Source organism: Idiotropiscis lumnitzeri, chromosome 4 (assembly GCF_059441095.1).
Source record: "Idiotropiscis lumnitzeri isolate Australia: NSW breed Sydney's pygmy pipehorse chromosome 4, RoL_Ilum_1.0, whole genome shotgun sequence".
In the NCBI taxonomy this organism is placed as follows: domain Eukaryota; kingdom Metazoa; phylum Chordata; class Actinopteri; order Syngnathiformes; family Syngnathidae; genus Idiotropiscis; species Idiotropiscis lumnitzeri.
The window spans coordinates 23,902,209-23,914,702 of record NC_142394.1 but is presented as its reverse complement, the minus strand read 5'-3'; the positions used below and the strand labels follow the sequence as shown (position 1 = coordinate 23,914,702).

The following is a 12,494-nucleotide window of genomic DNA, read 5'->3' as shown; positions in this document are numbered from 1 at the left end:
TACACACAAAAACGAAGAAAAGAGAATTGGTTGCCAAACTAGGAGAGTGTCGCTTGCCAAGGTGAATTTCTGAGGATGTCGCAGTAGAAAGAGCCAAAGTCACTTTGCTTTCCACTAAATATTCATTGAGTCGTGTTTTGTGGGAGTGTGTGTGTGTGAAATTCACGTTTTATTGGTTTTGTTCTTTTGAGTGCAAATAATACATGGTTCATATGCACGGAAATAGATACCGGTTTTGAATTCAGAAAGGGAAATCACATTTTATTTTTTCAATTAGGAAGTGTTAAGTGGATGTACGTAGAGTAGGAAACGTAAGGTTCAGTTACTCCAATAAGATCAAGAACCACTTCATTTGGAGTCAATATCAGTAGCTTAAATTTTAGGGGCTGTGGTCGCCAACCTATTTTTTTCCATAACTTTTGCGGACCAGCAACCGGTATTGGAAGGGTAGGAGGGAGCTGGCAATTGTTGCTAATGCTAACAGCTAGCTGCTAGCCTGTCGTAGCCACGAACACCAGAAACTTGTGTTTTGTCATACAATGACGGTGTAATTAACTCGCGGTTTGTTAGCGTCCTAAATTAGCGACTGAATATGATTTTGGGATGGCGTTGGGGTGATGTTGGGGGCAACTATGTCAATTAAAAATGCGATAAAGCAAGGCCGAAGGTCAAACACGGAAGTAAAGGTAGCCAAAAGGCTACTAAGGCGATCGCATCGGCATCAACGGCTCAATGTATTATTTGTTTTATTATATGTTCCTTGAGTATGTTTGCAGCTTCCTTGACATGTCTGTCTGAAATGACGGAGTCGGGGCAGGAGACAGAAAAAAAAAATCTAAATTGACTCAATTCACCTCAAGTTGGGTAATGTTAGTATTTACTGTAAGAGGTTAAATGGTTTTCAGGGTAAGTTGTGTTATGGTTTGTGGGTTAAGTTGGGGCAAAGGTTCAGGGTCTTGGTCTCGGGTTTTGCCGGTTCAGATGTATGGTCGAGTGAAAACATGTTTTGATACTGAACAACCTTTTAAGGGCAGAACTCCCCCTCATTCCAAGAATCGGAGTGGGTGTCCTTCAGTAGTTTGTATACTGACTGTTCAAACATTCTCTGTGTTCAGTCGAGGGTTCATTCACCGTAACCGTCTTATTGAGCCATTTATTTATCCACGACAAGTGTATTTTGTTCTAATGATAAGAAGAACATTAATGTTCTCTCATGTGGCCAGCTGCTAAATTATTTTTCATGAAAAATCTCATAAAAAGACGAGCATAATTCTTGTCGTGAAGTCCAAAGTCAAAGATGAATGAACATTATGTACCAGGATGTTTGGACATTCAGGGCAGCTGTTTAGATATTTTTTTTCCTCCCTTTCCTCATCAAACTTGCTTTATTTGGCTGAGTGAATGCGGATCACAAACGGCTGTGATGCGTCCTCCCTCGTCCGCTAATGTTCCCTAGAGGAGGCTGTGCTTTCATCCTAATAAGAAGAAGAACATTAACATTCACTCGTGGCCGTTAAAGACCAATGAGCCGCCGCCTGTCTCAATGATTCCTGCTCCCAGCCGGACGGGAGGGAAAAACGTTTGTCGCGGTAGATTCGCCGCTGTCTCTTGATGTGGCTCTTTGCGAGGCCACAAGATCAAATATAATCCGACTAATGCATCCGCTGTCATGAAAGTCTGTTAAATTTGACTCTTTAGTTGGAATAACAATTCCAGTACAATGTTATGTTGAAAGCGACTTGAAAGATAGGGTAAGAGTTTGTTGAGGTTATTTATTCATGTGAGTAAGGAGTTTAAAGAGGTGAGGGTTGAGATTGGTTTAGGTCAGTGCTTTTCAAATAGTGGGGCGGGCCCCCACCTAGGTTTTGTAGTGTAGGGTCAGTGGTTAAAGTATGTTAGAATTTCAATTAAGGGTTAGTGGGCTAGGCCTAAGCGGTTACGGATATGGTTACGGTTGATATTTATTCAAATATTTTCATGGTTCTGCAATGACTGAAGACTGATGTGGGATGAAGTGGTTTGAAAGAGTAATTGCATGTTGTCTGCCTCACCAGGTCCGTGCCAATGACGCTGACACGGGGACCAACGGCGAGATCGACTACAGCCTGCACCAGATGTCCGAGGCAGTCCAGAGACTTCTGCGCATCGACCGTTCCACTGGAATCATCTATGTAAAAGGCATGGTGGACCGTGAGGAGGAGAGCTTCCTCAAGTTCTTTGTTGTGGCCAAAGACCGCGGGCCAAACTCCAAGAGCTCTAAAGTCCTAGTGACCATTAACGTCCGGGACCAGAATGACAACGCTCCCACCATTGAGATCCGTGGTATCGGCCTTGTAACGCACCAGGATGGAATCGCCAACATCTCCGAGGACATGCCTGTGGGCACCGCGGTGGCGTTGGTCCAGGTGTCAGACCGCGACGAGGGGGAGAACGCAGTGGTGACGTGTGTGGTGGCCGGCGACGTCCCATTCCAGCTGCAGCCTTTGGGCGAGTCCAGCAATGACCGTAAAAGGAAGTACTTCCTGCAGACCACGACACTTCTGGATTATGAGCGAGTGAAGGATTACAGGATTGAGATTGTGGCGGTGGATTCCGGCAACCCCGCTTTGTCTAGCACCAACTCCCTAAAAGTGCAGGTCACTGACATGAACGACAACACGCCCACGTTCTCTCCGGCCATTCTGGAAGTGGACTTTGCTGAGGGTAACCAGCCGGGCGACAAGGTATTACAGGTGGTGGCCACCGACGCCGACAGTGGCAGCAACGCCGAGCTGGTCTACAGCATCGTGGAGCGCTCCGCAATGGCGCTCTTTGAAATCGATGGCAGCAGCGGCGAGGTTCGAGTCCAGAACCTTCTGGACCGCGAGGAGACGGAGCGCTACGAGTTCCGCGTGGCTGCAGCCGACAAAGGTGTCCCGAGTAAAACCGGCACAGCCACAGTGGTGATTAACGTCCTCGATCGCAACGACAACGACCCAAAGTTCATGCTGAGCGGCTACAGCTTCTCTGTCATCGAGAATATGCCACCGCTCAACCCAGTGGGGGTGGTCACTGTTACGGACATCGACAAGGGCGACAACGCCCGAGTTAAGTTGTTTGTTGAGCCCGACAACGGCAAGTTTGTCATCCAGAATGGCACCGGAAACATCTTGTCCAGCATCTCCTTCGACCGGGAGAAGGAAAGCACCTACACCTTCCGGCTAAAGGCAGTAGATGCCGGTGACCCCCCTCGATCCTCCTATGTGGGCGTCACCATCAACGTCCTGGATGAAAATGACAATGCGCCCTATGTCACCAAACCTTCCAACTCGTCCTACACGCACCTGAGCCCTGGCACACTACCGGAGACTCTTGTGGAGGTGGTGGAGGCTGAGGACATTGATTCTGGTCCCAATGCTGAGCTGGACTACACCATCACTGGGGGTAACCCCTATGGACTGTTCCAAATTTCACCCAACACGGGAGAGATCACCCTGGCACAGGAGTTCACCGGGAAACACAACGGGCTACACCGGCTGGTGGTGCAGGTTCGGGATAATGGCAAGCCGCGCCGTCATACCACCGCGCTGGTTCATGTCTTTGTCAACGACACCAAAGCCAACGTGACACTAATTGAAGCTCTGGTAGGACACAGTCTGTACACCCCACTGGACCGGGACATCGCAGGGGACCCCAACTATGCCCTGGCGCAGCGCAGTAACATCCTGTATGGAAGCCTAGCTGGGATCGCTGGCGTCATCCTGGTCATTGTGGCCGTGGTGGTCATCCGGCACAGGCTCCAGAAGGACACCAAGAGTGGCTACCAGGCAGGCAAGAAGGAGAGCAAAGACTTGTATGCCCCCAAGCAGGGACCCAAAAACTCCAAGAGCAAAAAGAGCAAGAAGGGCAAAGCTCCCAAACCGGCCAAACCTCTGGAAGAGGAAGAGGAGGCCAGCCTCCAGAAGGGCCTCAAGTTCAACCTCATCAATGAAGTCGTAAGTGACAGCCCCCGGATACACTTGCCCCTCAACTACCCGCCTGGTAGCCCTGACTTGGGCCGCCACTACCGCTCTAACTCACCGCTGCCATCCATCCAGCTTCAGCCGCAGTCGCCCTCGGCCTCGAAGAAACACCAGGCGGTGCAGGACCTCCCTGCCACCAACACCTTCGTGGGCACGGGTGACAACAACTCCACAGGCTCCGACCAATATTCGGATTACAGCTACAAGGCCAACCCACCCAAATACAGCAGCAAACAGGTAGGACACTACGCAAACGCGCCCATGTACCAGCGGGACATCTATTGGACGGACGGGGTGTGGTAGTTTGGCCCCGGGGACGTACATAGACCAAAGTCGCACTCACCAAATCCCGAGCCGCCCCAACCACCACGTTCATCTTCATTTTTCCTTTTTTTTCCGTTTGCTTTGTTTCCCTTCATTTTTTTTTTTCGTTCACCCTCCACATGGACGTCATGAAGGATACGGGATAGACCACATAGGGGGGTTCCCACTGAGACATTTTGTTGTTTAAACCACAAAAAGAGGCATTTAAAACCTGCTGTGGCTCTAGCCTTACTTAACTGTCTTGTTTGTTTTCACTTGTGCGATCAATGAAGGAGCTTTTGCAAGCGTTTCCTTACGAGTGTCGACTTTTCACGCCGCCGCCGCCGTCCCGGTTCAGTGTCTTTGAGTGTATTTGACAAACCACCACTGTGAAATCCTCACTTTAATTTTCTCTCTCTTTTTTTTTTTTTTTTAATTTGTTCACTGCTCCCATTTTTGTATTGTTAAGAGATTTCTATTGGCTTTGGACTGGTCGAGCTTGTTTTGGAGGAAGAATTAAATGAAAGTTAGGAAAGCCCTTGAGTTGATCCTCGTCACAATCAGCCGAGCTCCCCAAAAAAAGTCAAATAGTTTGCACAGACTCTCGGTGGGTAATGTTGGCCTTCTCTTATTACCCACAGTGCCTTGTTCTATTTAATGTCCTCAGCGTGTGTGTTTGTGTGTGTGTGAGAGAGAGAGTTGTTCTTGGCTTCATGTCCATGGCAGACTTTCAAAAGTCCAACAAGAACAAGAGCGGACAATCAAACGGACAATCAAATAAAGAAAAAGAAACATGTTAGCCTTTCAGGTGAGATTTCAGGTTGAGCCTAAAATGCACTAGAACCTTTATTGGTGTATTTGACCTTCTTTCATTTTATTGTTACAACCTGCTAATGACCCTTAAAAGTCAGCGGCCAGCTCCTTGTTAGAAAAGATTAAGTGACCGAAACATTCAACAGTTAAATATTCAAAAGTTTCCGCAAGGTCAAAGCAAGCTGATCTTTCAAGGTCATAGTGCATTTTAAGCGGAAGCCTGAAAAACAAGCACAAGTGAAAGAAGATGCCAATTTTTTTTTATAAATGTTGACAAATACGCCACAAGACTGACTTGAGCAGCTAGACCAGGGGTGGGCACATTTTTGATTGGTGGGCCACAATGGGTTCTAAAATTTGACAAAGGGGCCAGACCTGGAGCAGGAGTGTTTTGGTAATATTACCTCACCAGAGAAAAAAAAATACATTGAATTTTAAATGGAAATGAACAAACGCATGACAACAAAATATCTGTCTTTGACATTCCACAGTATTTAGAAAATAAAACATTTATTCATTTAATTTTTTTTCAAGTTCGGCGGGCCGGATTAAAACATTTAACGGGCCACATGTGGCCCCCGGGCCGTAGTTGGCCCACACCTGCGTTAGACCGTTGGCAGTGAGTCACAGTCTTGTTTCTTTATTGTCACATCCGATCTATACAGTACAAAACATTCTATAAAGTCATGATCGTGTGTGCGGTTCATCGTATGGTCCTCATCTGCTGTTTGGTGTTGACGACCTGCACGCACTGGCAAGCCAAAGACACGTGCACGCATATACACACACATGCTTTACACTCACTTGAAATGAGTTTTACCAGTGTTCCTCTTCCTCTTCTTTTTCTCTGCCTGAACTTCATGTACATACAATGTTTGTATCGTTCTTTATTATTTGTTGTTGTTTTTTTTGTTTTTTTTCCTAGTTAAAAAGCTTATTTCATTTCAATAAACATGCTTCAATGTGATCGCTTGTGGCGCTCTCTGTGCTTTCACTCATTGCTTGATTATGATGAGGATGATGATGGTGAGGAAGAGGAGGAGGAGGATGACGATGATGCTGGTTATGGTGAAGGTGACGTTTTCATTTCCATCTTTCGCACATGGAGATCAAATGTTTGGCACATTACATTGAATATTAACGTTGTAGATAATCTTTAGATTTTTAGATTAAATGTGACTTTCTAAAAATGAGTAAGATATTTAATCCTGGATGTCTTAAAAATTCAATTTTTCCACTTCCAAAATAACGAGTGACTGTTTCATTTTCAAGGTTTATTAATGTACACTTTAGCTACCACCTGTGTAAAAATATATAGATTTTAGAATTTACAGTGTTATGCCGACATATTTCTTTTTATTATACCCCTTAAAATAATTCATTTTAAAAGAAGGTATACAAGAAAAAGGTCACATTAAATTTAGAAAAGGTTTTTCTTGGTCTCATTTTTATACATCATAAAAAAAGTTTGTAGACTTATTAATTCTACAAAATGTTTTTAGGAGGGTTGGTATGGGCACAACAAAATCTAAAATGTATTATTTGGTTATTATTGATAATGATAATCTCTGGGGTGGGAAGAGATATTAAATGTTTGAAACATAAACATTTTATCTCCATAAGTGTCACGCTTTCATGTCGCACACGCACACTTGTATCTACACACAATATACACTTCGCAACACGCAAATACAAACACACACGGGTGCCACATAAGCCGTCGGACCCGGTCCTTCCTGCTTGAACGCTTAACTGTCGCCATGGCAACACGGTGACCTGTGTGTGTGTTGACTCACACACATCCACACACACACACGTGACATAGTATTAGCACGGCTGTCTGTCATCTATGGGTGTGCGACACAGAAGGTTGACAAAATGACTCTCGTAGCCTTCTGCGATTTGCTGTCCTATATATATATATATATATATATATATATAATTTATTTATATATATATTTATATTTATATATATATTTATATATATATATTTATTTCCACTGGATGGTACCTACTTGGCATTGGCAAATACAGATACTAATACCAAGTACTATTTCTCATGCCTGGTTGAAGGTGTCATGTCATGATTACGTCAGTCTTATGGCATTCTTAAGAACCAACTTCAAATAAAGTTACCGAATATTCTTAAACCGTACTACTATCTTAAACTCTAGAAACAAATTTACCCACCAAAAATTCAACTTTACCATCTTAGAACCTGCGTCATCTTACACAGCAGAACCAGCCTTAAACACACATGCTAACATTAGCTTAGCCTGTCTCTGTGCCTACAGTCTGCTCTTGGATAAAATCTAAACAACAACTTGTCCTTCATTTTTGTTTGTTAGCATGTTGCCTTGTGACTGATGCGTTCACTGTGGCATGTTATTCACAGTTTCATACAGTCAGAAACACTTTGGGAGTCAAAAGGCACTAGCGGGAACTTGTTAGCATGTCGCTAGTCCAGTGTCGTTTGACGACGTCATGTCGGAACATGTTTGACTGACAGCCGGTGATGGTGGGGTGTCCTATGTGTGTGTGGGTGTGTGTGTGTGTGTGTGTGTGTGCGCATGTGGCCATTCACAATGGTGTCTTTATCCGACTCACTTCCTTTTCCAACTGTGAAAAAACACAAACATTCCACAATTTCTCACTTACGAAACAAGAATTCCTGAACACACCGTCATAAAAATGGATGTACCACCATACGTTTAAAACCAACTCCCCATCCAAAGACTACTAAAATTAGCGATTAACCAATGTGTGCATTACTAAGAACCTTGCACTTAAGAAACACTTTCTTACATTTAGAACCATCCTTACACCTTAGAACCTGCCACTTTTTTCAGCCTAGAACCAACAAAATCCAGTGAAATGGAACTAGAACCAATGATACCTTACTCCCTAGAATCAACCTTACACCTGAAAATCTAACACATCTTTCACCCTAGAACCATCAATGCCTTACAACCGAGGACAAACCTGAAGCAACACACCTAACACACTCGAGTTTAACCCACATCACCTACAACAACGCGTTAAACTTTACGACCAACAGCGGACACACGATCTACCACATCTTATAACTTCGTCCCGGTCACATCTCAAACCCTAAAACTGACCTTATATTCGCCTGCTCTTGTCATTTAACTCAGACCGAAGTACAACGCTAGGTAAAAAGTGCATTCCTGTTTTTGTTTATTGTATGAAAAAAAATAACGAATACTAAAACTGTGTTTTGGAAAAAACTAAAACTAATTATGACGAACAAAGCTGCCTAATTAAAAGTCACTCAATTTAAAAAGCGGGATAAAAACTAACTATAATTAAAACTATAATAACCCTGTCCAGTATGGGTGTGGGTCCAGAACATCTACAGCATAAGAAATCATTTTTCAGTGAGCATCACCACCTGCTCTAAACAACTTGCGAGTGTGTGTATACAAAACATGAGAAACTTCATTTTGCTAGTGTGTGTTTGAATGTTTGTGTATGTGTGAGTCTGTTTGTGTCTAACCATAATTGCAAATGTGTGTGTAGGTGCAGAAAATCCATAACATAAGAAAGTTGTCAACATGTGCTTGTGTGTGTGTGTGTGTGTGTGTTAGTGCGTTCGGGTGCATGTGTGTTGCCACCTGCCCCAAACAACACAAGCGAAGTGGAACGGAAACCTGCCTGAGGCTCACACGCGCACATGCACACGCACTTGTCCACATGGACCCACACACCAATTTGTGAGCATTTTAAGTTTTCACGATGTCATCTCTCAATCTTTAACATGGCTTCCGTGCTATTTGATTAGCAGCATGCTAACATGGTAGTTCTAAATTTACATACATTTGTTAACGCAATCTACAACTTAACGTTAGCTTCAGGTGCTACGACGACGACTACTAAGTTGGCTGAGTGAGCTGGCATTTAATCATGTCATTTTTTTTCATCAAATTGAAATAAATGATGAGATTGAATTTGAGAAATCATGATCATATTCTTCACATTGATTTCATATTATATCCTAGTGTAGAATTTTTAGGTTAGAATTTTTATCCAATCAGAATTCAGCTAGCTCCTGTTGCCAGGCAGATTTCATAATACCAGTGGCTTGCGCTATTCGCCTTCAGATTCATGTGCGGGCACTTGTTCTGTGTCTCAAGATAGCTTTTAAACCTGACAGACAGTTGCGATAGCCAATCAGATCACAAGTTGATGACAATAAGGACGCGAGGTGATGAACACGTCTTATGATTGGATACTCACTTGAGGGGGCTGCGCTATGCGGAATCAACACACCTGGAAGTCGTAACTGGCGACCATTTGAAAATCTAAAATATATTCTTGCTTTTTTTAAACCACAATGGCCGAAGGAGGGAAAAGTGAGGATTTAATTGGACATTCACTTGTGCGGCCATTTTCAAGACGGACCTTTCAAGAGAAGCAAGGTCGTCCAACACTCGCTCAGTACAGTGTAAGTGTGTTTCTGTATATTTTTTGTCCAGCCATGGTGTCATAAATGATGATACTATATTCAAGTCAGACAAAGTGCCTGGGTGTCAAATGCTCGGCCCGCCACTGGATTTAAGTCTGTATAGCGATGTTAAAAACAAGTGTGCCTGAGTGTGTGTGCGTGTCGCTTCACAGTGTTGTAAAAACTAGTGGACCACAAAAGTACCAATAAAAACAAGTTTGTGTGTTTGTCATTGTCCAAAGTAAAGAAAAGTATTGTATCCCCCGAGGGCACTAAACAAGTTACCGAGTGCGTCTGTATCAGTGTTAGCAGGTGTAAGCCATCTGCGGAGGCGAAGGTCAGTGCACCGACGTTCCTGTAGGTGGGGTTAAAGGTCAGAAACGGTGCAGCTGCTCCGTGTTCGCGTGTAGAAGAACACGCAAGCAGCAGCTACATGCAATACCGAAGCAAAAACAACAAGAGAAAAAAAATCAACTCTGCCAGGTTGTGTATCACATGAGGGATAGTTTGATGTCTTTCGGGTTGCTTTCTGTTTCTTAGATGCTAACACAGGTCAGCGACAACAGCTTGTTAGTCACGCATGCTAATCCTGATGCTAATCTTGTTTTGTCCTCAGACAAAGGGAGATAAGTTAAATTTGATCTTTATTTTAAGATGCGGTTCATAAATTGTAAGCTAAATCAAGTAGCCATAGTCTAGTGCTAACAGTCGTTGTACCAACAGAAGTAAGGCTAAAATTAAAAGTGCTAACAGTAAAGCAATATACAGCAAGGTGTGATTTTACAAATGCGAATCTCAAAGCCATTTTAATAATTAAATAAATTCACAAAAATAATTTTAAAAAATGGTTACGCTAACAGTAGCTAACAACAGCAAAGCGTGACTCACCAATGCTAATTTTGAGGCTAACCTTGAGTCATATAAACAATTGCGCACAAAGATGGTGCACTTAGGCTGTATCTCAATTTGCGTTTATACCCGTTTCCCGTTTTAAAGTGATAAGTTTCACGTTTGAATGCGACAAGTTTAATTTTCTATCGTGAAAACACATCACCTGGAAAGATTGGATTATATTTTTTATAAATTTATTTTTTAGGGGAGTAACAATCAATATTTCCTGAGCTTCAGTCAAACTTGTGCAATGAAAAGAATAGGGACTGCCCCAGAACACACATTTTTAAAAAAAGAATAATCTTGTGGAAAAGTTTTTAGAGAAAACAACCATTTCCCTGTTGGTTAGAGTTGAAAGACTTCTCTCACACGGAGATCCAAACATGAGCCGATTTTTCCATTGCCACAGTCATCATTTTGTTTTCCCGACGCGCCACCGTGCTAAAAGTCATTTAGCTGCAGGCTAACGGCGATAAAAAACATGGATTGACCCAAGCGAGTGAGCGAGCGAGTGACTCCACCAGCCACAAATTTGGCAGCAGCTACGGTCACGCTAACATGCTAACGGGCTAATGATATGCTGAAATCAGCTGCTTCTCCGAGTTAAAAACGAAAACACTGGTGAATGTAAAAAAAATATTATTTTTTTCCCTAGCAGTATTTGTTTGGGAGGCAAAATAACCTGCTGGTATTTATTAAAAAAATATATATATATAGAATGTGCTGTAGTTTTATGAAATGAAACATTGCAACCTTAGCAGAAAATATTGTTTTGTTTATTATTTTTTTTAAGCATCTAAAGTCAGTTTTTCAGTTAAACGTGTCTAAGGTGAATTAAGTTGAATTTTAGAAAGAAACGCTAAAAGATGTTTGACATTGTGGCACTCTGCGCCAGCGCCTAACCCAAAACACATTTGTCAACTTTTAAGACTAAAGAACAGCTTTTACCCGCACGCCATCAGTCTCCTAATCAAATGCCGTCGACATCTGTTAACTACACTGTGCCTCATTTTTGTTTTGTCAACCCACTCACGTGAATATTTACGCTGTGCAATAACTCTGCAACCAGCAATTGTTGAATAGCCCGATACTTGCATCTTTGCACGTTCCAGACATTTTTTAAATGGGTTATATTTGATTTCCTGTTTGCAGGCTGATATTACGCAAAACTGGCAAGCGTTAGCATGCCAGCATGTTACACGCAGGATTAGTTAGCAGAAGCATTTAAGGAGCACTTTAGCCCGCTCTTAACATTTGCAAGTGCGTCAACATCTGTTCGTTGCTAATCCCGCATTTGACCTTGCATCTTCATCCTTCATTTTTTATTTTTTTTCATTTTCCTGATTTGAAATTGGAAATGATTTGAGGATCTTCCGTTGTCCAGTGATGACGAGCCACTTGAATCCAAAATGAGGGAAATGCATAACCAAAAGAAGGGAAGGAAGTTAAAACCGGAACAAAATGTGGGGAAATGTCGGGATTAGCATCTGGCCGTAATCTGGCAGGAGGTTAGCGCAGGATTGAGGTCGCCTGTTAACTCACACATACTCACATAACTTTAACACTCGCACATCTAACGCAATTAAGTCACATTTTCGTTTTTCAAAGTAAAGTAATATTGTTATATATCGTCGCTGTCCAATGAAAAACATTTTTTTCAGATTTTTTTTTTTTTTCATTTTCACACAAATAGTTTTTTTGTTTTATTTTTTGTTACAGACATCCCATTGACATGAAAATTAAAAAAATATATATCAAATTGGACATGTAGCAATGGTATGTAATATTGTAATGGTTTGAGAATGAAGTTGTCGTTGTTCCGGGGAAAACATAAAAATTGTGTGAAAATAGTCATACTTTGGGGTGAGAGAAGACTGGTTGGGAAAAGTTTTTTTTTTTTCTCTTCCTATTTTTAAATTTGTATTAAAATGTATAATTGTAAATTAAAAAGTATATTTTTTAAATCATTATTTACATCTAATTTATTTATTATTAATTTTAGAATAAATCAATTTCATAGG

At 42.2% G+C, this 12,494-nt stretch overlaps 1 protein-coding gene across 2 annotated transcripts in view; it reads left to right on the top strand.

Annotated features, from left to right (window-relative positions):
* LOC148338645 (protocadherin-1-like) overlaps positions 1–12,494 on the top strand; it is a 106,652-nt gene that overhangs the window by 12,799 nt on the left and 81,359 nt on the right. For both annotated transcript variants that reach the window (XM_088293831.1, XM_088293833.1), the window contains exon 3: positions 2,055–4,238. In XM_088293831.1, the coding sequence (XP_088149957.1) occupies positions 2,055–4,238 (2,184 nt within the window). The remainder of the gene's footprint in view (positions 1–2,054; positions 4,239–12,494) is intronic.